At 41.3% G+C, this 24,904-nt stretch overlaps 1 protein-coding gene across 1 annotated transcript in view; it reads right to left on the minus strand.

The window, feature by feature from the left end:
• Nucleotides 1-24,904, minus strand: part of CATSPERB (cation channel sperm associated auxiliary subunit beta) — a 122,178-nt gene that overhangs the window by 27,067 nt on the left and 70,207 nt on the right. The window contains exons 16-17 of the mRNA XM_070775557.1: nt 11,554-11,708; nt 8,467-8,621 (exon numbers count right to left, since the gene is read on the minus strand). Coding sequence (XP_070631658.1) covers nt 8,467-8,621; nt 11,554-11,708 — 310 coding nt within the window. The remainder of the gene's footprint in view (nt 1-8,466; nt 8,622-11,553; nt 11,709-24,904) is intronic.

Below are 24,904 nucleotides of genomic sequence, written 5' to 3' on the forward strand. Positions count from 1 at the left end.
ATTCCAGTACCCGTGCTGTTTCTCCAGCCCACTGCCCTCATCCCAAGCCAATGAAGCTGCTTTAATCAAGGTTACTACAGCTTGGAAGGTTGCCATATCCAAAGGTCACTTCACTTCTTGGTTCTTATGTTACTCAGTCTCTCAGTCACATGGTCACAGTGGTTTACTCCATACTTTCCAAAACATCTGCCTCCCTTGGCTTACATGTCCCCACTTTGCCCCCCTCTTTTTTTTTTTTTTTCTATTTTATTGACTATTCCTTCTTCGTTTTCTTGGCTGGGGCCTCCTCTTCTGCCTAATCTCTCTTCCAGGAGTGCCCTAGGCCTTTTCTTCTCTATATACATCCATTTATATGGGAACAACTACCAAATGCAGAGCTCCTGCTATTTTTGCGGTATGCATTTGTATATCCAGGCAACTGTCACATCTTTACCTGGGTACCTAATAGGTATTTCACACTTAATATTTCCAATGTGCAAGTCTCACTCACCCTGCCTAACCCTGCACTCCAAATCTCAGAAAATGACAGCATCCTCTACCTAGCTACAAACTAAAACCCTAGCAAATTCTTGATGGCTGTCTTGCTCATTCCCACAACAGGCAATCCACCATCAAATCCTGTCTTTTCTCAAGTGCACTGCTTTGACCATCTTCTTTTCTCACCTGTATTATTTCGGTAGCTTTCCAAGGAGCCTGGAGACTTTAACTCTCACCCTGTCCTATACTTTTCACAGCAAGTGAGCTTTTAAAAAATATAAATTATTTCACTATCCTATATAAAACTTTCCAATGGGGCTTCCTCTGGCACCAAGAATAAAATATAAACCCCTATGCAGCCTAAAGTTCCCTATATGATCTGGTGCTTCCCTACCTTCTCACTGACCTTTCAACACACCATCTCACTCTGTACTATCCACACAAACAGTCCAAGTGTAATTGGACTAAGCTCTCCAATTAAAAAAAAAAAAAAAACAGTTCTAAAAAAAAGAAAGAAATAGTTCTGGAGATGGACAGTGGTAATGGTTGCACAACCATTAATACTTAATGCCACAGAACTGCACTCTCAAAAATGGCTAAAATGGTAGATTTTATGTTATGCATATTTTGCTATACCCGCTAGGCTGTAATACAAAAAAGCATCATAAATATAAACGTAGTTATTAAATACCAATAAAATTTTCAACTCATCAAGAAGATGTAACAATTCTTTTTTTTAACACTGCAAGTAGCTGTCTTATTTTAAACTACTTTATTGAAGTTATGATTGACACATAAAAGGCCTTACATATTTAATATAAACAACTTGATAAGTTTCAGGATAAGTATATACCCATGAAATCAACATCATAAGCAAGTCTGAGAAGATGTAACATATTTAAACTTATACACATCCAACAACAGCCTCACACATATATAAAGCAAAACTGACAGAACTACAATGAAGAATTGACAAATTCAATATCACATCAGAAAATTTTAACATAACTCAATAATTGATAGATCACAAAAGAAAAAATCAGTTAAGGATAAAGAAAATTGGAAAATCACAATTAACACAATTAATCTAACAAGTGAATACTAACACTGCACACAAGAATGTATGAAATGTATAAACATAGATAATACACAATGACCAAGATAGGTTTATTCCATGACTTTCAGTCTGATTCAACATTGAGTCTATAATATAATTCACAGCATTAAGTAAAAGTTCAAAGGAAAAAATTATATAGATAAGTTCAATAGATACAGGAGAAACATAAGGAAGCCCACTGCTAATGATCTGAACGTTTGTATCCCTCCAAAATTCCTGTGTTGAAAACATAATGCCCAAAGTGATGGTGTTTGGAGATGAAGCTTTTGGGAAGTGATTCAGGTCATTCAGGTGAAGCATTTGTAAATCGGTTTAGTCCCCTGCCCCTTTCAATCATGACAGTATATGGTGAGAAGTTGGCAATCTGTACCCAGGAAAGAGCCTGCACCAGAAACTTACCATGCTGGTACCTTAATCTTAGACTTCTGGTCTTCATAACTGTGAGAAATACATTTGTTTATAAGCCATCTCTCTGGAGAATCCCCATGGGCAGAGGAGCCTGGTGGGCTACAGCCCATGGGGTCGCAAAGAGTTGGACATGACTGAAGTGACTTAGCACACACATACAGCCATCCAGTTTTTTTATGTTTGATTAGAGCAGCCTGAACAGAATGACACCCATTAACTTCGTTTATATTTAATAAGCTCCTAGATACTGTAACAGAAAGAAATGTATAATATGCTAAAAGGTGTTAAAATAAATTATCTGAGGTGATGTGATTATCTGCTTAGAAAAATACTTACCCCTACTCAGAAAATCCAAAAGAATATATAGAAAAAGTACTAGAATCAGCAAATGAGTTTAGCAAATTTAAAACACTTGAGATTGCTACACAAAAGTCAATTATAAGGCATTCTGCTTTGGCTTTTGATGTAGAAAGAAGCAGCCCAACAAGCAATGAAACAAAATGGATAAATCACAAAGTTGTCACTTTGCTTAAGCCATCCAAGAACTAACCAGAAATCCAAGGGAATAAGCCATTCCAAGGAAAGTCTCAACACAGCAACAGTCTCACTTGTGGAATAGCATAGAAGCGGGAAACATGGTACTGGCCACAAAAGAAATAAATAAGAAATGTCTAAAAATAGAAAAAACAGAAACAAAAAAACTGCCAAAGGCCAGGATGTGCTGGTATGTGAGTCTGGAAATGCTGGGGCACCTTTCAAAGGGGAGCTGCACTCACTTGCAAGCTCCTTCCCATGGGCCTCAGGAGAAAGACGGGCAGAGAGTGAACCAGAGAGAGTCCCTGCTGGTGATGTGGAAGTATGGGGCAAGGTCATTAGTGGGAGGTTGGAGAGGGTGGGAGGAAACAGGGAAGAAGTCTCATTCACTTCCCTGAACCTTCTTTCATAAGAAGCAAAAGCCTTGGCTGGGCATTAAACAGTTAAACATAGGCCTCAAAAGAGGTGATCCTGGCTGGGGAGGAGGGCCTGGAGGGTGCTGGCCCTGAAGCCCCGGCTCCCTCCCCTTCACTCCCACCTCCCCTCTCTCCACCCACCCTCGTCTCCCCCACACAGCAGAAGCTTTAAACTACTGAGAGGGAGGAAGCAAAGCCACCTGTCACTGGGGCACAGGCAAAGACACATTATGAGTAAGGGAAGACTGAAATAATAACCCTCTATCCTTATGGAGAGTCAGGAAGTTGTCCTGGGCCTAAAATTCTAGAAGCGCAAATAGAGTATCCTACTGCGAGAAGAGTCAGGAATCTCCACCCAGGATCTAACTGCAGCTATAATGCAGAATTTGGTTGGAAGAAGTAATTTTTATTAACAGGTTGTTGTGCTTTTTTTTCCCTTTAATGGAACTTGACTAGCTGAACCTAACATTTAAATGCAAGAACAAAGGCCAAGAAGATCTAAGACAGGGTGCTATTCACACAAGTTACCTGGTTAGATAAAATTTGTCAGCGTGACCTAGGGAAGGTCAAATACAATAATGAAACAGAAGAGAGACAGAGACAGGCTGATGCACACGGGGAACTAGGATATGTTACAGTGGTGACTGCAGATCAGAAGGGCCGTGTTTGCACAGTTGGTAGTCTAACCATAAAAAAATAAAGAAATCTGATTTCTATTATACTTCATACTACACTCCACATCTATTCTAGATTAAAAACTTAAAAGCTATAAAACTACAAGACATAATAGGAGAATAGCCAAATAGATTGTGATATATTCATATGAGTGAATATAGACACATACATCAATACCAAATAATTTTTTGTATGAAAAATGCAAATCATAGGAAAGGGTATACATTGCTAAGTAATACATTTGGCAAAATGTAACAATATAGTTTGATACACATGTATGTTAAACCTTTAAAAAAACATTTCTTAAAATGTTCACACAAAATTTAAGATAAAGGTTATTTCTGGGGAGGTGTGGTTTTGGGAGGAGAGGCAGGAAAGAAAAGGAAAGTTGCCCAGAAGTAATAGTGGAAGAGTTCAGGGCCCCCAACAGAGGGGAAGACTGTCACACACCTAGAAGTGAGGGGGGCAGTGGTGTTCAGGTCAAAGAGTCACCCCCATCAGCAGACCTCTTGCCCCTTTATCTCACCTCACTCTCAGTCAAACTCCAGAAGGGCTGGCAACCATCAGCTAAGAGGGAGGGAGGACACGAGTCTAAAAATAATAAGAAAGAGAAACTCTTCACCCCCTATACTCTAGGCTCCTCAGACTGGGTCAGGCTCAAATGGGAGTTGGAAAACAGACTTAAATCCAATAAGGGTTTGACGTTTCTTAAAACACTGGACAGCAATGGAGTCATGTGGTAATTGACTGACTTAGATATTTTTAAGCTAAGGAAACAATTATATACTCTCTAATGGAAAAGCTATAGGCCTTGCAGATACTTCATCTAGAGACAGAAAGCAAATAGGTCCACAGAGGTGGTTTGAAAAGACAGGATGAAAAGTAAAGTTGATATTTAGCTGATTGAGTAAACAAACTACACATAATCAATCTGGTCATTCATTTAATTAGAATCCTTCAAGCTTTCTGCTCCCTTAGAATAACATCCACATTCCCTACTGAGACTAAAAGGGGCCCACCTGGTCTCGAATAACTTTTCTCCTTGGTTCACAACACTTAGGTCACTCTGGTTTTTCTCGAGTTTCTCAAGCACACATCATACTTCTTTGGGCCTGGGGGCCTTTTCCACACTGTGGTTTTGGCTGGAGCCTTTCCCCAACCCGCTTCCTTCACCCTCATTCCTCTGATCACATCTTAAGCATCACTGCCTCTGTGAAACCTCCCCAAATCCTCCAAACAAGGACTCAGCCCCTGAGAACTCTCTCAATGCTCCATGCTCCTCTGTTGCAGACTCACGTTAACTATAATTTCATAACTGTCTACATCCTGTGCTGGAACACAAGTTCCAGGAGGGCATGGGCTTGAATGTCTTCCTCACTCTATCATCAGATCAGATCAGTCGCTCAGTCGTGTCCGACTCTTTGCGACCCCATGAATCGCAGCACGCCAGGCCTCCCTGTCCATCACCAACTCCTGGAGTTCACTCAGACTCATGTCCATCGAGTCAGTGATGCCATCCAGCCATCTCATCCTGTCATCCCCTTCTCCTCCTGCCCCCAATCCCTCCCAGCATCAGAGTCTTTTCCAATGAATCAACTCTTCGCATGAGGTGGCCAAAGTACTGGAGTTTCAGCTTTAGCATCAGTCCTTCCAAAGAAATCCCAGGGCTGATCTCCTTCAGAATGGACTGGTTGGATCTCCTCGCAGTCCAAGGGACTCTCAAGAGTCTTCTCCAACACCACAGCTCAAAAGCATCAATTCTTCGGCACTCAGCCTTCTTCACAGTCCAACTCTCACATCCATACGTGACCACAGGAAAAACCATAGCCTTGACTAGACGAACCTTTATTGGCAAAGTAATGTCTCTGCTTTTGAATATGCTATCTAGGTTGGTCATAACTTTCCTTCCAAGGAGTAAGTGTCTTTTAATTTCATGGCTGCAGTCACCATCTATAGTGATTTTGGAGCCCAGAAAAATAAAGTCTGACACTGTTTCCACTGTTTCCCCATCTATTTCCCATGAAGTGATGGGACTGGATGCCATGATCTTCGTTTTCTGAATGTTGAGCTTTAAGCCAACTTTTTCACTCTCCACTTTCACTTTCATCAAGATGCTTTTGAGTTCCTCTTCACTTTCTGCCATAAGGGTGGTGTCATCTGCATATCTGAGGTTATTGATATTTCTCCTGGCAATCTTGATTCCAGATTGTGTTTCTTCCAGTCCAGCGTTTCTCATGATGTACTCTGCATAGAAGTTAAATAAACAGGGTGACAATATACAGCCTTGATGTACTCCTTTTCCTATTTGGAACCAGTCTGTTGTTCCATGTCCAGTTCTAACTGTTGCTTCCTGACCTGCATACAGATTTCACAAGAGGCAGGTCAGGTGGTCTGGTATTCCCATCTCTTTCAGAATTTTCCACAGTTTATTGTGATCCACACAGTCAAAGGCTTTGGCATAGTCAATAAAGCAGAAATAGATGTTTTTCTGGAACTCTCTTGCTTTTTTTGATAATCCAGCAGATGTTGGCAATTTGATCTCTGGTTCTTCTGCCTTTTCTAAAACCAGCTTGAACATCAGGAAGTTCATGGTTCACATATTGCTGAAGCCTGGCTTGGAGAATTTTGAGCATTACTTTACTAGCGTGTGAGATGAGTGCAATTGTGTGGTAGTTTGAGCATTCTTTGGCATTGTCTTTCTTTGGGATTAGAATGAAAACTGACCTTTTCCAGTCCTGTGGCCACTGCTGAGTTTTCCAAATTTGCTGGCATATTGAGTGCAGCACTTTCACAGCATCATCTTTCAGGATTTGAAATAGCTCACCTGGAATTCCATCACCTCCACTAGCTTTGTTCATAGTGATGCTTTCTAAGGCCCACTTGACTTCACATTCTAGGACGTCTGGCTCTAGGTCAGTGATCACACCATCATGATTATCTGGGTCGTGAAGATCTTTTTTGTACAGTTCTTCTGTGTATTCTTGCCATCTCTTCTTAATATCTTCTGCTTCTGTTAGGTCCATAACATTTCTGTCCTTTATCGAGCTCATCTGTGCATGAAATGTTCCTTTGGTATCTCTGATTTTCTTGAAGAGATCCCTAGTCTTTCCCATTCTGTTGTTTTCCTCTATTTCTTTGCATTGATGGCTGAAGAAGGCTTTCTTATCTCTTCTTGTTATTCTTTGGAACTCTGCATTCAGATGTTTATATCTTTCCTCTTCTCCTCTGCTTTTCGCTTTCTCTTCTTTTCACTCTATCACAGCACCTCCCTAAGTGCCTTGCATGTAGTAAGTATTAAAAAACTATTTGTGGAAGAAGAAAATATAGGGCTCATCCTGCTTCACCCCTGACCATCTAGACATCTTCCTTTGGCCTATGGCTGACCTCATGACTCCAGCTCCCAAATCCTTGACCTTTCTGGTTGAAGTCCCACCTGCCTCCAGTTCCCAGATCTGGCTCTTTGCTACCATGTCTTTCCTCAGAAATGCCCATTCTCTGGTTTCTGTGCAAGTAGAGCAAAGTTACTGACTGTACACAGAACATGCTATGCTGCTTTTTAAACATTCTGATCTTTTAGAGAATTATCATATGTTTTCAAAATAATTAGGATAAAAATTGATATTAATAGAGATGATACTAATTATATGTTAATTTTAAAGAGTGATTCTCTACGTTTTCTACAAAGACATACCTATATAAACAGGCATTAATGGATCTGTAATATCATACATACGAAAGCCATCAAAAACAAATAGTTCTCAACGATCACAGATACTTTTCTTTGAGATAGAAGGTTCTACAATCATTGTGGAATAAAACCTAATGCCAACATCTGCTATATTATGTTTGCTTCCTGTCTGCATATCTACCTCTGAGGGAGGTGTTGGGTGGAGTATGGAGCTGTTGGCTGCTGCTGCTGCTGCTAAGTTGCTTCAATTGTGTCCAACACTGTGCGACCCCATAGACGGGAGCCCACCAGGTTCCCCCGTCCCTGGGATTCTCCAGGCAAGGACACTGGAGTGGGTTGCCATTTCCTTCTCCAATGCATGAAAGTGAAAAGTGAAAGTGAAGTCGCCCAGTCGTGTCTGACTCTTAGCAACCCCATGGACTGCAGCCCACCAGGCTCCTCCATCCATGGGATTTTCCAGGCAAGAGTACTGGAGTGGGGTGCCATTTCCTTCTCCAGCAGCTGTTGGCTATAGGAAATTATCTAGTTGATAGCCCAGTGGATGTACAATAGAGAGATTTCAACCTGGTGGAACAAGGCTCACCAGTTTGGGAACAGGTGAGTTTCTGGTAATCTGAGACTGTTCCTTTTCTGGTTGTTAGATGTGTGTGTGGGGGAGGGGGCAGTTGTAGAATTCATACTGTTTTTCAAAGATTTTAAGCCTTAAAGGCAGCTTTCAGGGTCATTGGCTCTTGCTAATATCTTGGGAGAAAGCATTCCTGAGAACTCTGCACACCCTGTCAGGCAGTATTTCATGCAGGATGGTCTCCTCTGTTAGATTTGCTTGTCATAGGGCATATGACAACTGCCATGGGAGTGAGCTCTGAGGATAAGCAGTACCCAGTGTAGCCCAGACATTTTTGATACTCAGGACAACAAGCACACATTTCTTTAGCTTGGCTTGATGGTGCTGATAACCTGGCCCCATATTCCTAAAACTGGGGCACTGTGCAAAGCACCTTGAAGTCTACAAACGTGTATGACCTCGCAAGGTGTTCAAAAAGACTTACTCTCCTTGACTAAGAAAATTACTCCAAAAAAGTAGGCTCAAAATTTAGAATTTAGATACCAGTGTGCAATCTAAGTAAAATGTGAAGCTAATCAGTACCTACCTGGAGTGTATCAATTTTCCAAAGTGAATGTCATAGAATTGCTTAGTGTGTACTCTGTCCTTTGGTTCATTCTTGGGCACATATGCATAAAATATCATTTCATTTAAGGTGAGATACTGTGGAGCAAGGGCAGTGTCAAAGCCCATGTCAAAAGCCTGGAACATGAAAAAAGAAAATATTGAATTTATTTAGACTGCAAGGAGAACAAACTGTCAATCCTAAAGGAAATTAACCCTGAATACTCATTGGAAGGACTGATGCTGAAGATGAAGCTCGAATATTTTGGCCACCAGATGCAAAGAGCTGATTCATTGGAAAAGACTCCAATGCTGGGAAAGATTGAGGGCAGGAGAAGGGGGCTACAGAAGATGAGATGGGTGGATGACATCACCAACTCAGTGCACATGAGTTGGAGCAAACTCCAGGAGATAGTGAAGGGACAGGGAAGCCTGGCGTGCTACAGTCCATGGGGCTTCAAAGACTTGGACACGATTTAGCGACTGAACAACAGCATAATTCCATTACAACAAAATACAAATAATGGATTTGCTTCCATTTCACATCAAAACAATACTGCTTTTCTTATCGATAGAAGGAATATCGCTGAATATCCATGCAGATGGGAGGGAAAACACACTTTTCTATTGAGGAGGAGAGGAAATTCTGAAGAGTTAAGTTCAGTTTAACATTCCTGTATAGAAGGCTGCAATGGCAGACAGGAGTGTCTTGTCTCATATGTGGGGGAGGAGTTTAGAAGTGCAGGTTCTAGAACTTGGTTCTTGTTTGGAGTATTCTGTAAGCAAGGGGCTGAGAAGCACCTCCTGACACTTGAGAGCTACTCCCACCATGTCATGCTGGTAACTCTGTACTGCTGCTGCTGAGTCCTCAAGGCTGGTGGTTCACAAGGCTTTTCCTCTCTCTCTCAACACAGACAACTTTGGACCAGATTTCTGATATGCAAGTCATCTTCCCAACATACCCTTCTCTGATGCTGACCTTGTCCAGCTTTGGGAAATTGTAGGAGTGAGAAGACAGGTGGGGACCAGTCCCCAGGGGATGCTGGAGTTGCCCTGGTTGCTGTGACATGAGGACGGAGGGGTAGATGCTGCAGTCTGATGGAGCAGCCCTCATCAAGCAGTGCCGTTCAGACCATGTTCTGTCATGCCTTTGCCTCTGGTCTCTGAAATTTGGGAACTCGCTGAGAAAGGGAAACAGATGCCAGGAGAATACACATGGGACTGAGCATGTATTGAACGGATGGCTTAAGGACTCTTGCAAACTGACAAGGCTTTAGGAGTTCTGTGTGACATTCGAGACTGGGAGTGGCAAGAACATCCCATGAAAGAATGTGCAAGTCCTGGCAAAGACAGTATAGTGACTAAAAACACAGGTCCTGAACCTGTTGCCCCAAACTGATTTGATGCCTGATTCCAGGAACTAACCAGTGGTGTGTATAATTTGGGGTGAATTATTTACCCTCCCTGTGCCTTGTTTTCCTTGTGGGTAAAATGAGGATAAGTAATTGTTATAAAGATTAAGCATTCACAACAGTATTTGGCACCTACTGAGAGCCAAACAAGGTTTATGGATCATGTGTATTCAGAGAGGACACAGATATAGTTTGTTTTGGGAGAGGGAGGTGATATTGAGTGCAAATTCCTTGAATGAAAATTCCTTGAATGCACTCACCCTGAGTATAAAAACCCATTTTGGCTTTTGATTTTAATAATTTAAACTTTCACGTAAGAGAACATTTTCTACAAATTGTGAAGTTAGTGAAAATTGAGGTAACTGCTTTTTTTGGTTAGGGCTACCCTGCTGATCACAGGATTTGATTTGTTTCTATGTAGCGCCACACAACAGACTGGTAAATAAATTACACAGGGAGTCACATGATGGCATCTTACTGTCACCAGGAAGTTCCACTTTTTTCCCTGTCAGTATCTCAGAAGACAGGGAAGTTAAAGCACCGTGTTCTGAACCACAGTCTTGGCCTGGTAATTTTGAGTGATTTATTAAAACTAGAGTCACCCTTGGAGAAGGCAATGGCACCCCCACTCCAGTACTCTTGCCTGGAAAATCCCATGGACAGAGGAGCCTGGTAGGCTGCAGTCCATGGGGTCGCTAAGAGTCGGACACGACTGAGCGACTTCACTTTGACTTTTCACTTTCATGCATTGGAGGAGGAAATGGCAACCCACTCCAGTGTTCTTGCCTGGAGAATCCCAGGGACAGAGGAGCCTGGTGGGCTGCCGTTTGTGGGGTCGCACAGAGTCGGACACGACTAAAGCAACTTAGCAGCAGTAGCAGTAGCAGCAGAGTCACCCTTTATTCTATATCCTTTAAGCTAAAGTGCAGATTTTATTAGATCCCAGTTAAAAAATCTGTTTATTTGCTGATATACTGATGAGAACTCATTATCATGATTATGTGTTCTGTGATGAGTTTGTAGGTTCAAATATCTTTATAAGTTGGAGAAGGAAATGGCAACCCACTCCAGTATTTTTGCCTGGAGAATCCCATGGACAGAGAAGCCTGGTGGGCTACAGTCCCTGGGGTCGCAAAGAGTCGGACACGACTGAGCGACTTCACTTACTTACTTATCTTTATAAGTGGCCCACTGTACATTAAAATTATTAGAAAAATCTGCATGAAGTATCATCTGTGATGCAGATGATTATTCCTTTCTCTGTTAGCATTAGAAAAGGAAGAAACAAGTGAGGGTTAGTAAGAAAGAAAAGTCAACAGTGGGGAAAAACAGAACTCATGTTTCTTTAAGGTCAACCTTGAGAGAGTCAAACTCACCATAAACCTGGGTTGGATCTAGTTTAGAACATCTGGTGGTTTGCTGTGAAAACATTTATATGAAAATATTCCAGGTGAGTGTGTAAATCTATAAAGCTCTGTATGGGACTTAAAAGATTTTGGAGATGTTCCCTGATATATGAAAGTTTTTCCTTTAGTTAAAAATAGCAAAGAGTATTAAGAGTGTTTGTCCCAAGGAAAACACTTTCCCTATTTCTCTGTATATAGAATATGACATCTATTAAAACAAGGCACACTGTTTCAACACATTAGATCACTGACCTGTCCAAAAATACCTTTAGAATTTCCAAAGGCAGCAAGTGATCCACCAGCTTCAAAGTGGTCTGGAGTCAGTTTATGTATGAATCCCATGTGGTCATAGTATAAAGTGAAAACTTTATCAGAAATAGATCCAATTTTACTATATTTTCCTAACCCTGTTAGGAAAGAAATGGATATCGCTTGATATTGATATGATACACTTCAGTTCAGTTCAGTCGCTCAGTTGTGTCCGACTCTTTGCGACCCCATGGACTGCAGAACGCCAGGCTTCCCTGTCCATCACCAACTCCTGGAGCCTGCTCAAATTCACGTCCATTGAGTCAGTGATGCCATCAAACTATCTCATTCTCGGTCATCCCCCTCTCCTCTCGCCTTCAATCTTTTCCAGCATCAGGGTCTTATCCAGTGAGTCCATTCTTCACATCAGGTGGCCAACGTATTGGATGATACAACTAGAGAACTTTTAAAACTCTACCTTATAAAAACTCTATTTAAACTAAGAGGTGAGAGAAGTGCTCTGAGACTCCATAATTAGCAAATTCATGTTAGTTTTTGTTAAGTCCACGGAAAGTTTTTTTTCAAGCTCCATTTCATTACTGAACCTGTTTGCTGAAGCAGGTGGACAGTGAGCAGATGTCTGGAGGAAAGGGGGCTAGCTCCCCCTGGCGGTGGGTTCTCTTCATAACACTGAAATCAGACTCACCAGTAGGTGGAAGTGGAGAAGGAAATGGCAACCCATCCAGTACGCTTGCCTGGAAAATCCCATGGACGAAGGAGCCTGGTAGGCTACAGTCCATGGAATCGCGAAGAGTCGGACACGACTGAGCGACTTCACTTTCACTTTTCACTCTCATGCATTGGAGAAGGAAATGGCAACCCACTCCAGTATTCTTGCCTGGAGAATCCCAGGGACAGAGGAGCCTGGTGGTGTGCTGTCTATGGGGTCGCACAGAGTCGGACAGGACTGAAGCGACTTAGCAGCAGCAGTAGGTGGAAGGCAGTGAGAAAATAACCCTCGGGGAGGCAAGGGGGATTATCAGTAGAGACCACTGGGTCATTAGCTATACTAGGATTAATATGTTGAACCAGACTTGGTTATTTCATGTTTCTCCTGTGTCCTGGCAGTAATCTCGTGGTGCAGCAACATTCACTAGACCAGACATTGATCCACTGAAAGAGAGTGCACCCTCTCCTGGATGGACGATGAACGCCCAAGTCTCAGTATGAGAAAAGCTGATTTCCATGCCCCAGCCACCAAGCCCTCTCATCTTCCCAGTTTGGCCAGGGTCTCCTGGCCTATTCTCCTGTCCCAACACCTAAATACTGGAGTGACCCAGGACTCAGTTCTTAGATCTATTCTCTCACTCTCTGAAGATATCTGGTCCAGTTTCAGGTTTTTAAATACATCTTTATGTGGATGATTCTCAAATTGAAACCTCCCATCTCACTCTTTCCTGAACTCTAGACTTATCCATAACTGTCTAATGACATCTCCATATGCATGTCAGCCATGTATCTCCCACGGAAATGATCCCATACTGCACTCCTAACCCTCACACAAACTTCCTCCATGTTCAGCCTTGTTACTCACCCAGTCGTGTCTGTTTGTGACCCCATGGACTGTAGCTCACCAGGTTCCTCTCCAGCAAGAATACTGGAGTGGGTAGCCATTCCCTTCTCTGCAGATCTTCTCAATCCAGAGATAAAACAATGGTCTCTCGCATTGTGGGAAGATTCTTTACCATCTGAGCCACTAGGGAAGTCCTCCTCATCTCCAATAAGGGAACTGCGTTATTCCTGCTGCTCAGTCCAGAAACCATGGTGCCATTCTTAACACCTTTCTTTCTGTCACACCCTGTATCCAATCCATCAGGAAATCCTACTGACTTTAGCCTCAAAGAGGTATGTGTATAAAACCCAGCCTCTCTCACCAGAATCACCCTGGATGAGCCAATATATACATTTAGTTATTAAGAAATTTATGAGGAATTACCTCATGCAATTATGGAGGCTGAGAAGTTCTGTGATCTGCTGTCTGCAAGGCAGAGAAGAAGTGCAAGCACCAGGAGAGTTGGTGGTGTGACTCCTAATTGGAGCCCAAAGGCCTGAGAACTGGGTTGTTGGGTGGGAGAGCAGAAAACAAACATCCCAACTTGAGCAGGTGCAACAAGAAGCAGAAGAGGTGAATTCCTCTCTCCTCCACCTTTTTGTTCAATTTAGGTCTTCAACAGACTGGATGATACCCACCCATACTGGGCAGGGCAGTCTATAGATTCAAATGTTAATCTGGTCCAGAAACAGCCACACAGACACATGCAGAAATATGTTTACTATGGGCACCCCTTGGAATCATGATGGTGTGATCACTCACCTAGAGCCAGACACCCTGGAATGTGAAGTCAAGTGGGCCTTAGGAAACATCACTACGAACAAAGCTAGTGGAGGTGACGGAATTCCAGTTGAGCTATTTCAAATCCTGAAAGATGATGCCGTGAAAGTGCTGCACTCAATATGCCAGCAAATTTGGAAAACTCAGCAGTGGCCACAGGACTGGAAAAGGTCAGTTTTCATTCCAATCCCAAAGAAAGGCAATGCCAAACAATGCTCAAACTACCGCACAATTGCACTCATCTCACACATAGTAAAGTAATGCTCAAAATTCTCCAAGCCAGGCTTCATATGTGAACCATGTGAACCATGAACTTTCAGATGTTCAAGCTGGTTTTAGAAAAGGCAGAGGAACAAGAGATCAAATTGCCAACATCTGCTGGCTCATGGAAAAATCAAGAGAGTTCCAGAAAAACATCTATTTCTGCTTTATTGACTATGCCAAAGCCTTTGACTGTGTGGATCACAATAAACTGTGGAAAATTCTGAAAGAGATGGGAATACCAGACCACCTGACCTGCCTCTTGAGAAACCTGAATGCAGGTCAGGAAGCAACAGTTAGAACTGGACATGGAACAACAGATGGGTTCCAAATAGGAAAAGGAGTATGTCAAGGCTGTATATTGTTACCCTGCTTATTTAACTTATATGTAGAGTACATCATGAGAAACACTGGACTGGAGGAATCACAAGCTGGAATCAAGATTGCCAGGAGAAATACCAATAACCTCAGATATGAGGATGACACCATCCTTATGGCAGAAAGTGAAGAAGAACTAAAGAGCCCCTTGATGAAAGTGAAAGAGGAGAGTGAAAAAGTTGGCTTAAAGCTCAACATTCAGAAAACGAAGATCATGGCATCTGGTCCCATCACTTCATGGGAAATAGATGGGGAAACAGTGGCAAACTTTATTTTTCTGGGCTCCAAAATCAGATGGTGACTGCAGCCATGAAATTAAAAGACCCTTACTCCTTGGAAGGAAAGTTATGACCAACCTAGATAGAATATTTAAAAGTAGAGACATTACTTTGTCAACAAAGGTCTGTCTAGTCAAGGCTATGGTTTTTCCAGTGGTTATGTATGGATGTGAGAGTTGGACTATAAAGAAAGCTGAGTGCCAAAGAATTGATGCTTTTGAACTATGATGTTAGAGAAGACTCTTGAGAGTCCCTTAGACTGCAAGGAGATCCAACCAGTCCATCCTAAAGGAGATCAGTCCTGGGCATTCATTGGAAGGACTGATGCTGAAGCTGAAACTCCAATGCTTTGGCCATCTGGTAGGAAGAGCTGACTCATTTGAAAAGACCCTGATGCTGAGAAAGATTGAGGGCAGGAGGAGAAGGGGACGACAGGGGATGAAATGATTGGATGGTATCACTGACTCAATGGACATGGGTTTGGGTGGACTCCAGGAGTTGGTGATGGACAGGGAGGCCTGGCGTGCTGCGGTTCCTGGGGTTGCAAAGAGTCGGACACGACTGAGTGAATTGAACTGAACTGGTAGCTCAGATGGTAAAGAATCTGCCTGCAATGTGGGAGACCTGGGTTCGATCCCTGGGTTGGGAGGATCCCCTGGAGGAGGGCATGGCAACCCACTCCAGTATTCTTGCCTGGAGAATTCCATGGACAGAGGTGCCTGGTGGGCGGTCAGAAGAGTGGGACATGACTGAGCGACTTTCACTGGCTCAGTCAAGTTGACACATGAAATTAACCATTACAATTACTAAGTTTCAATATGCTGTATTTCATCTATAAACATAAGATAGATTTTTTTCATATTTTAACATCTTGGAAATGAACATTTTATAATTGATGTCTTATAATCATCGTCCACTAGGTGGCACTGATGCCATAGTAGTCAGTTAGCTATGGGCACTATATCAATATTGTCTCCGTTCTTTATATTGTCATTACTTCCCTGGATCATTGGTATAATACATGTTGAGTTATAATGCTGCTTAAAATGCTTTAAAATATTACATTATAATTTGGTATTGAAACAAAATTACTGTGGGTTCAGCAAGAGAGGAAAACAAAGCATGGCCTATATTCATCAAAAAAAGCAAATGGCACTAAAGAATTACCATACTATCACATTTTCTTGTAGGACATTCACCAACTATTTTATATGACCTAAGAGGAAAGAAGCCTATAAGTAGATAAAATTACATGTTTTACTGTGCAGATACACATGAAATTATTGCCTTATCACACACCAAGCTGGGGAAATAACGTCAGCATAATCCATGCATCACCCATGATCATTATTAAAACACTGTGTTAAAGTTTAACTGGAAGAGTTATTCCTTTCTTTGTGTGAATAGAACCAGGTGTATCTTATACTCAATAAAGCTCATATTTGATGAAATACGTTTATAACATTCGTCTGTTGGTTTTGCATATGAACAACTCGTTGTGCATGAACAGTTGGTCAGCCGTGTCAGACTCTTTGTGACACCATGGACTATAGTCCGCCAGGCTCCTCTGTCCATGGGATTTTCCAGGCAAGAGTACTAGACTCGGTTGCCATTTCCTCCACAGGAGATCTTCCTGACCCAGGGATCACAGCTGCGTCTCCTGCGTTTCCTGCTTTGGCAGGCTGAGTGTTTACCAGTGAGCCACTTGGGTTGAACTGGCTCCAGATTCTTAGGTAACCTTTTTCTCCAAAGGTTCTTTAAAAGAATATGTGATGTTATTTGTTGCAGCAGAGAAAAAAAACCAAGGTTGGCTTGATTCTTTTGTGCCTTTAACATTGATTTACATTTTCTACTTCAAATAATCCAGAAGTGTTTTTTGCTTTCTTTATTGGTTTTGCTTTCAGCTAAAAATTTAATGTCTTATCAATTTTGGTTTCCTTTATTCTTACTATTTTCAGTATTGATTCATTCATTCATATTACAGAGCTACAATGTGCCAGGAAGAGAAATACGGAACCACCACCTTTGTTCATCACAGAAAATCCCCACCACTTATAAGTTCTCAATCTTTAGCATCAATATTTGTCATCTGAGATTCTACTTACTTATTCATTCTATATGTAGACATGTTTCTATAGTTTATATCTATGATTTTTAATAGTTTATATTGTCAAGTTAGTTTAGTTTTCTTAAGTGTTGGTTATTTTTACTATTTCCAAAGTAATCTTGCTTAGTCTATTTTGACTTTTGTTCCTAATATGTGTTTATTCTCTATTTGACTATTCCCCTGGATCCATTCTCTGACTTTCTTCCTTGTTTGGTGCACTGAAAGGCTCATCCCTTTGAATTTCAATCTGTTGCTGTTCAGTTGCTAAGTTGCGTCTGACTCTTTGTGACCCCATGAACATCTAGGCTTCCCTGTCCTTCATTATTTCTCTGAATTTGCTCAAACTCATTTTCAGTGAGTCAGTGATGCCATCTGACCATCTCACCCTCTGTTGCCTTCTCTTATTTCCCTCAGTCTTTCCTAGCATCAAGATCTTTTCCAAAGAGTCAGCTCTTCACATCAGGCTGAAGTATTGGAACCACTTGTGCTGTTTCTAGCAGGCTTCTGATTGCCAAACCAAGTAAAGGGAGAGCCATATATCATTTACCCAACTCTACCTCTTACAAGCTGTGGATATCAATTTAATCTGTAAAAGTAACTAACACTACCCACGTCACCTTGGTTGTGGTGAATATTAAATGAGATGATACTTGTAACATTCTGAATACAACTGCAGTAGCTCAGTGTGTGGGAGCTATTAGTATTAATCGTCTTTGGGTAGAGTGACATTAATAAATGAGAATAAAGCATGTTTCAGAGTTCCCCTGCTTTAGGGTTGTTCACAGGATCCTACTTTTGTAGATCCTAAAAATCTACCACCACCACCCCATCCCTGCCAGAGGATTCTGGGAAGACGGTAGAGTAGGTTGCACTAGGAATCTCTCTCCCCACATGGACAACAATTGCACTGGAAGATTCTATCTGATGTAACTCTTTGGGAACTCTGGAGTCTATTGAAGGCTTGCAACTTTCAGAGGAAGACTTGGATAGTAAATTGTGGTTAATTTCAGCTCTTAACACAGAAGAAGCTACCCATCCTCCATTTTCAGTCTCATGGCAAACAGTTATGCATATGTTTCTGGGGCAGTTGCACACAGCTTACAGGAACCAGAGTGGGCAAAAAGAACTTTGTCCTCCAAATATTGCAGATCTGTGTTCTGTTTGCTGATTGTGGCTTCTTATCACACAAGTGCAGACAAAAAGGTGGGTGGCCATTCTTTTTGCACATCTCTCAGTGTTGCAAGTCTCACTCTCCCCTGGCTGAAATGACTTCCAGGGAATTTAAAGGGCCTGGGCTTTTCCAACCCTTATTTACTCTTTAATTTCTACCCCTTTTCCATTTTTAGAACCAGATATTAAAGACTAGACATCTCAGTTATCAAAAAGACTAAAGATAAAAAGTAATAGTTAAGATTTAGTATACTGTATTGGTGTTTTTCCTTCTGGCTTACTTCACTCTGTATAATAGGCTCCAGTTTCATCCACCTCATTAGAACTGATTCAAATGTATTCTTTTTAATGGCTGAGTAATACTCCATTGTGTATATGTAGCACAGCTTTCTTATCCATTCATCTGCTGATGGACATCTAGGTTGCTTCCATGTCCTGGCTATTATAAACAGTGCTGCGATGAACATTGGGGTACACGTGTCTCTTTCCCTTCTGGTTTCCTCAGTGTGTATGCCCAGCAGTGGGATTCCTGGATCATAAGGCAGTTCTATTTCCAGTTTTTTAAGGAATCTCCACACTGTTCTCCATAGTGGCTGTACTAGTTTGCATTCCCACCAACAGTGTAAGAGGGTTCCCTTTTCTCCACACCCTCTCCAGCATTTATTGCTTGTAGACTTTTGGATCGCAGAAAAGAGAATACTTGTACACTCTTGGTGGGAATGTAAATTGGTGCAGCCACTGTGAAAAACAGTGTGAAGACAACATAAAAAATTAAGACTGAAAATACCATATGATCCAGCAATTCAACTTTTGGGTATATATCCAAAGGAAATGAAATCACTATCTTGAATAGATAGTTGCATCCCCATTTTCTTTAAAGCATTGTTCAGAATAACTGAAATATGGAAACAACGTCAATGTTCACCAACAGATGAATCGATAAAGAAAATATGGTACATATACACAAAAGAATATTATTTGGCCACTAAAAAGAAGGAAACCCTGCCATATGCAACGATGGAGGAAACTTGATGGCATTATGCTAAATGAAATAAGTCAGAGAAAGTACTATAGGACCTCATTTATATGTTGAACCTATAAAAAAGTCAGTATCACATAAAGTATCTCCTCTGACCACAAGGAGATGATGTTAAAAATCATTAACAAAGAAACTGTAAAATTCCAAAATTGCGGGAACTAAATAAAGCACATTAAAACTAGCAACTACCAAAGAATAAATCACAAGGGAAACTGTAAAATACTTAGAGGCAAATGAAAATGAAACTACAATATGCCAAAACTTACGGGATGAAGTGAAAGTGGTACTATGGGAGTAATTTGTTACTATAAATATTTACATTAAAAATAAGGAAGAAACAAGAGCCTATTATATGGAGTGAAGTAAGTCACAAAGAGAAAAACAAATATTAACGTATATATGTGGAATCTAGAAAGATGGTACTGATGACCCTACTTGCAGGGCAGCAATGGAGACCGCAGACATAGACAACAGACTTGTGGTCACAGTGGTGGGGGGAGGAAGGAGAGAGTGGGATGAATGGAGAGAGTAACACGGAACCAAATACACTACCATCTGTAAAACAGATAGTCAATCAAAATTTGCTGTACGACTCAGGGAACGCAAACTGGGGCTCCGTAAAAACCCTAGAGAGGTGGGCTGGGACAGGAGGTGGTAGGGAGGTTCAAGAGTCAGGGGACAGATGTATACCTATGGCTGATTCATGTTGATGTATGACAGAAACCACCACAATATTGTAAAGTAATTATCCTTCAATTAAAAATAAATGCATTTTTTAAAAATTAAAAAAAAGGAGTAACTGAGTGAAGGGAATCAAAGACTACAAAATTTCAATTATAAAATGAATAAGTCACAGAGATGAACAGGAATATCTTGGAGATGCTGCAACTTTGTTTCTAATAAAGCAAATATTGCAATAAAGTGAGTCACATGAATTTTTTTGATTTCCCAGTGTATATAATGCAACTGATCAATGTGATTGATCAATGATCAATGCAATGAAATAAAGGAAAACAATAGAATGGGAAAGACTAGAGATCTCTTCAAGAAAATTAGAGACACCAAGGGAACATTTCATGCAAAGATGTGCACAATAAAGGACAGAAATGGTATGGACCTAACAGAAGCAGAAGATATTAAGAGGTGGCAACAACATGACCCAGATAACCACAATGGCTTGATCACTCACCTAGAGCCAGACACCCTGGAATGTGAAGTCAAGTGGGCCTTAGGAAGCATCTTTATGAACAAAGCTAGTGGAGGTGATGTAATTCCAGGTGAGCTATTTCAAATCCTAAAAGATGATGCTGTGAAAGTGCTGCACTCAATATGCCAGCAAATTTGGAAAACTCAGCAGTGGCCACAGGACTGGAAAAGGTCAGTTTTCATTCCAATCCCAAAGAAAGGCAATGCCAAAGAATGTTCAAACTACTGCACAATTGCACTCATCTCACATGCTAGTAAAGTAATGCTCAAAATTCTCTAAGCCAGGCTTCAACAGTATGTGAACTGTGAACTTCCAGATGTTCAAGGTGGATTTAAAAAAGGCAGAGGAACCAGAGATCAAATCATCAATATCCACTGGATCATCGAAACAGCAAGACAGTTCCAGAAAAAACATCTACTTCTACTTTATTGACTACACCAAAGCCTTTGATTGTGTGGATCACAACAGTGGAAAATTCTTCAAGAGATCAGAATACCAGACCACCTTACCTGCCTCCTGAGAAATCTGTATGTGGGTCAAGAAGCAAGTTAGAACTGGACATGGAACAACAGACTGGTTCCAAATTGGGAAAGGAGTATGTCAAGGCTGTATATTGTCACCCTGCCTATTCAACTTATATGCAGAGTACATCATGCAAAATCCTGGGCTAGATGAAGCACAAGTTGGAATCAAGATTGCCGGGAGAAATGTCAATAACCTCAGATATGCAGATGACATCACCCTTATGGGAGAAGAACTAAAGAGCCTCTTGATGAAGGTGAAAGAGGACAGTGAAAAAGCTGGCTTAAAACTCAACTTTCAAAAAACGAAGATCGTGGCATCCAGTCCCATCACTTCATGACAAATAGATGGGGAAATAGTGGAAACAGTGACAGACTTTATTTTCTTGGGCTCCAAAATCACTGCAGATAGTGACTGCAGCCATGAAATTAAAAGACGCATGCTTCTTGGAAGAAAAGTTATGACCAACCTAGACAACATATTGAAAAGCAGAGACATTACTTTCTCAACAAAGGTCCACCTAGTCAAAGCTATGGTTTTTCCAGTGGTCATGTATGGACGTGAGAGTTGGACTATAAAGAAAGCTGAGCACCAAAAAATTGATGCTTTTAAACTGTGATGTTGGAGAAGACTCTTGAGTGTCCCTTGGACAGCAAGGAGATAAACTAGTCAATCCTAAAGGAAATCAAGACTGATATTCACTGGAAGGACTGATGCTGAGGCTCAAGCTTCAATACTTTGGCCACCTGATGCAAAGAACTGACTCACTGGAAAAGACCCAGATGCTGGGAAAGATTGAAGGCAGGAGGAGAAGGGATGAGAGGATGAGATGGTTGTATGGCATCACCAACTCAATGAATATGAGGTTGAGTAAACTCCAGGAGATGGTGCAGGACAGGGAAGCCTAGCATGCTGCAGTCCACGGGGTCACAAACAGTTGGACACCACTGAGCAACTGAACAACAACAACATTGTACAGGAGGCAGTGACCAAAGTCATCCCAAAGAAAAAGAAATGCAAGAAGGTAAGTGGTTGTCTGAGGAGGCTTTACAAAGAGCCAAGAAAAGAAGAGAAAGGCAAGGGAGAAAAGGAAAGATAAAACCAAATAAACACAGAGCTCCAGAGAATAGCAAGGAGAGATAAGAAGGCCTTCTTAAATGAGCAATGCAAATAATAGAGGAATGCAATACAATGGGAATGACTAGAAATCTCTTCAAGAAAATTAGAGACACTGAGGGATCATTTCGTGCAAGGATGGGCACAATAAAGGACAGAAATGGTATGGACCTAGCAGAAGCAGAAGATATTAAGATGAGATGGCTAGAATACATAGAAGAACTATACAAAAATGGTCTTAAAGACCTGGATAATTGTGATGGTGTGGTCACTCACCTAGAGCCAGACATCCTGGAGTGCAAAGTCAAGTGGGTCTTAGAAAGTATTACTACAGCAAAGCTAGTGGGCATAATGGAATTCCAGCAGAAATATTTAAAATCCAAAGCGATAATGCTATTAAAGTGCTGCACTCAATATGTCAGCAAATTTGGAAAACTCAGCAGTGGCCACAGAACTGGAAAATGGTCAGTTTTCATTCCAATCTCAAAGAAAGGCAATGCCAAAGAATGCTCAAACTACCGCACAATTGCTTTCCTTTCACATGCTAGTAACTGCTACTGCTGCTGCTAAGTCGCTTCAGTCGTGTCCGACCCTGTGCGACCCCATAGATGGCAGCCCACTAGGCTCCTTCGTCCCTGGGATTCTCCAGGCAAGAACACTCGAGTGGGTTGCCATTTCTTTCTCCAATGCATGAAAGTGAAAAGTGAAAGTGAAGTCGCTCAGTCGTGTCCGACTCTTAGCGACCCCATGGACTGCAGCCCACCAGGCTCCTCCGTCCATGGGATTTTCCAGGCAAGAGTACTGGAGTAGGGTGCCATTGCCTTCTCCAACATGCTAGTAAAGTTATGGTCAAATCCTTCAAGCTAGGCTTCAACAGCATGTGAACTGAGAACTCTCAGATGTATAGCTGGATTTAGAAAAGGCAGAGGAACCAGAGATCAAATTGCCAACATTTACTGGGTCATAGAAAAAGCAAGAGAGTCCCAGAAAAACATCTATTTCAGCTTCATTGACTCCATTAAAGACTTTGACTGTGTGGATCACAAAAAACTGTGGAAGATTCTGAAAAAGATCGGAATGCCAGATACATTATCTGTCTCCCAAGAGACCTGTATGTCTGTCAAGAAGCAATTGCTAGAACCGGACATTGAACAACTGACTGGTTCAAAAAACTGGGAAAGGAGTACGACAAAGCTATATATTGTCACCCTGCTTATTAAACTTATATGCAGAGTACATCATGAGAAACGCTGGGCTGGATGAAGCACAAGCTGGAATCAAGATTCTGGGAAGAAATATTAATAACTTCAGTTATGCAGATGACACCACCCTTATGGCAGAAAGTGAAAAGGAACTTTAGTTCCTTTAGCCTCTTGATGAAAGTGAAAGAGGAGCGTGGAAAAGCTGGCTTAAAACTCAACACTCAGAAAACAAAGATTATGGTATTCGATCCCATCACTTTATGGCAAATAGATGGGGAAACAATGGAAACAGTGACAGACTTTATTTTTGGGGGCTCCAAAATCACTGCAGATGGTACTGCATCCATGAAATTAAAAAACACTTGCTCCTTGGAAGAAAAGCTATGACCATCTTAGACAGCGTATTAAAAAGCAGAGACATTGCTTTGCCAATAAAGGTCCGTCTAGTCAAAGCTATAGTTTTTCCAGTAGTCATGTACAGATGTGAGAGTTGGACCATAAAGAAAGTTGAGCACCAAAGAACTGATGCTTTTGAACTGTGGTGTTGGAGAAGACTCTTGAGAGTCCCTTGGACAGCAAGGAAGTTAAACCACTCAATCCTAAAGGAAATCAGTCCTGAGTATTCATTGGAAGGACTGATGCTAAAGCTGAAGCTCTCATACTCTGGCCACCTGATGCCAAGAACCGACTCACTGGAAAAGACCCTGAGGCTGGGAAAGATTGAAGGCAGGAGAAGGGGACAACAGAGGATGAGATGGTTGGATGGCATCACTGACTCAGTGGACATGAGTTTTAGCAAGGTCCAGGAGTTGGTGATGGACTGGGAAGCCTGGAATGCTACAGTCCATGTGGTCACAAATAGTTGACCTGACTAGTGACTGATCAACAATAACAACAACCTCTTCACACCCAGAAGGAAGATTGCTATCAAAAGACCAGAAAATAACGTGTTGGCAATGTTATGGAGAAACTGGAACCATTTTACACTGGAAATCAGAATGTAAAATATTACAGTGCTGTGTAAAATAGTATTGCAGATCCTCAAAAAATTAAAAGTAAAATTATCATATGATTCTGAAATGCCACTTCTGAGTATATACCCAAAAGAATACGACCCAGAGGGATGGTATGGGGAGGGAGGAGGGAGGAGGGTTCAGGATGGGGAACACATGTATAAAAAAAGAAAAAAAGAAAAAAAAAAAAAGAATTAAAAGCAGGTCTTAAAGATGTATCTGTATACCTGTGTTCGTGGCAACACTATTCACAATAGATAAACACAGAAGCAACCCAAGTGTCCACTGATGGACAAATGGACAAGCTAAATGTCATCTATACAGTACAATTATTATTCAGCCTTAATCATGAAGAAAACCCTGATACAAGCTATTATATGTATGAAGCTTAAGGCCATTATGCTATGTGAAATAATCTAGTCACAAATAATCTAGTCACAAAAGGACAAATACTGTATGATTCCACTTATATGAGGCACCAGAGTAATCAAAATCATAGAAACAAAAAATAGAATGGTAGTTGTGAGAAGCTGTGGGGAAGAGGGGTGTGGGGATTTATTTTCAAAAGGTATAAAGTTTTAAGATGAAGAGAGTTAAGGAGATGGATGTTGGTGATGGTTGCAGAATATTTGCATGTATTTAACACCACTGACGGAGAAGGCAATGGCA

The sequence above is a fragment of the Bos indicus genome, chromosome 21, assembly GCF_029378745.1.
Source record: "Bos indicus isolate NIAB-ARS_2022 breed Sahiwal x Tharparkar chromosome 21, NIAB-ARS_B.indTharparkar_mat_pri_1.0, whole genome shotgun sequence".
NCBI classification, from domain to species: domain Eukaryota; kingdom Metazoa; phylum Chordata; class Mammalia; order Artiodactyla; family Bovidae; genus Bos; species Bos indicus.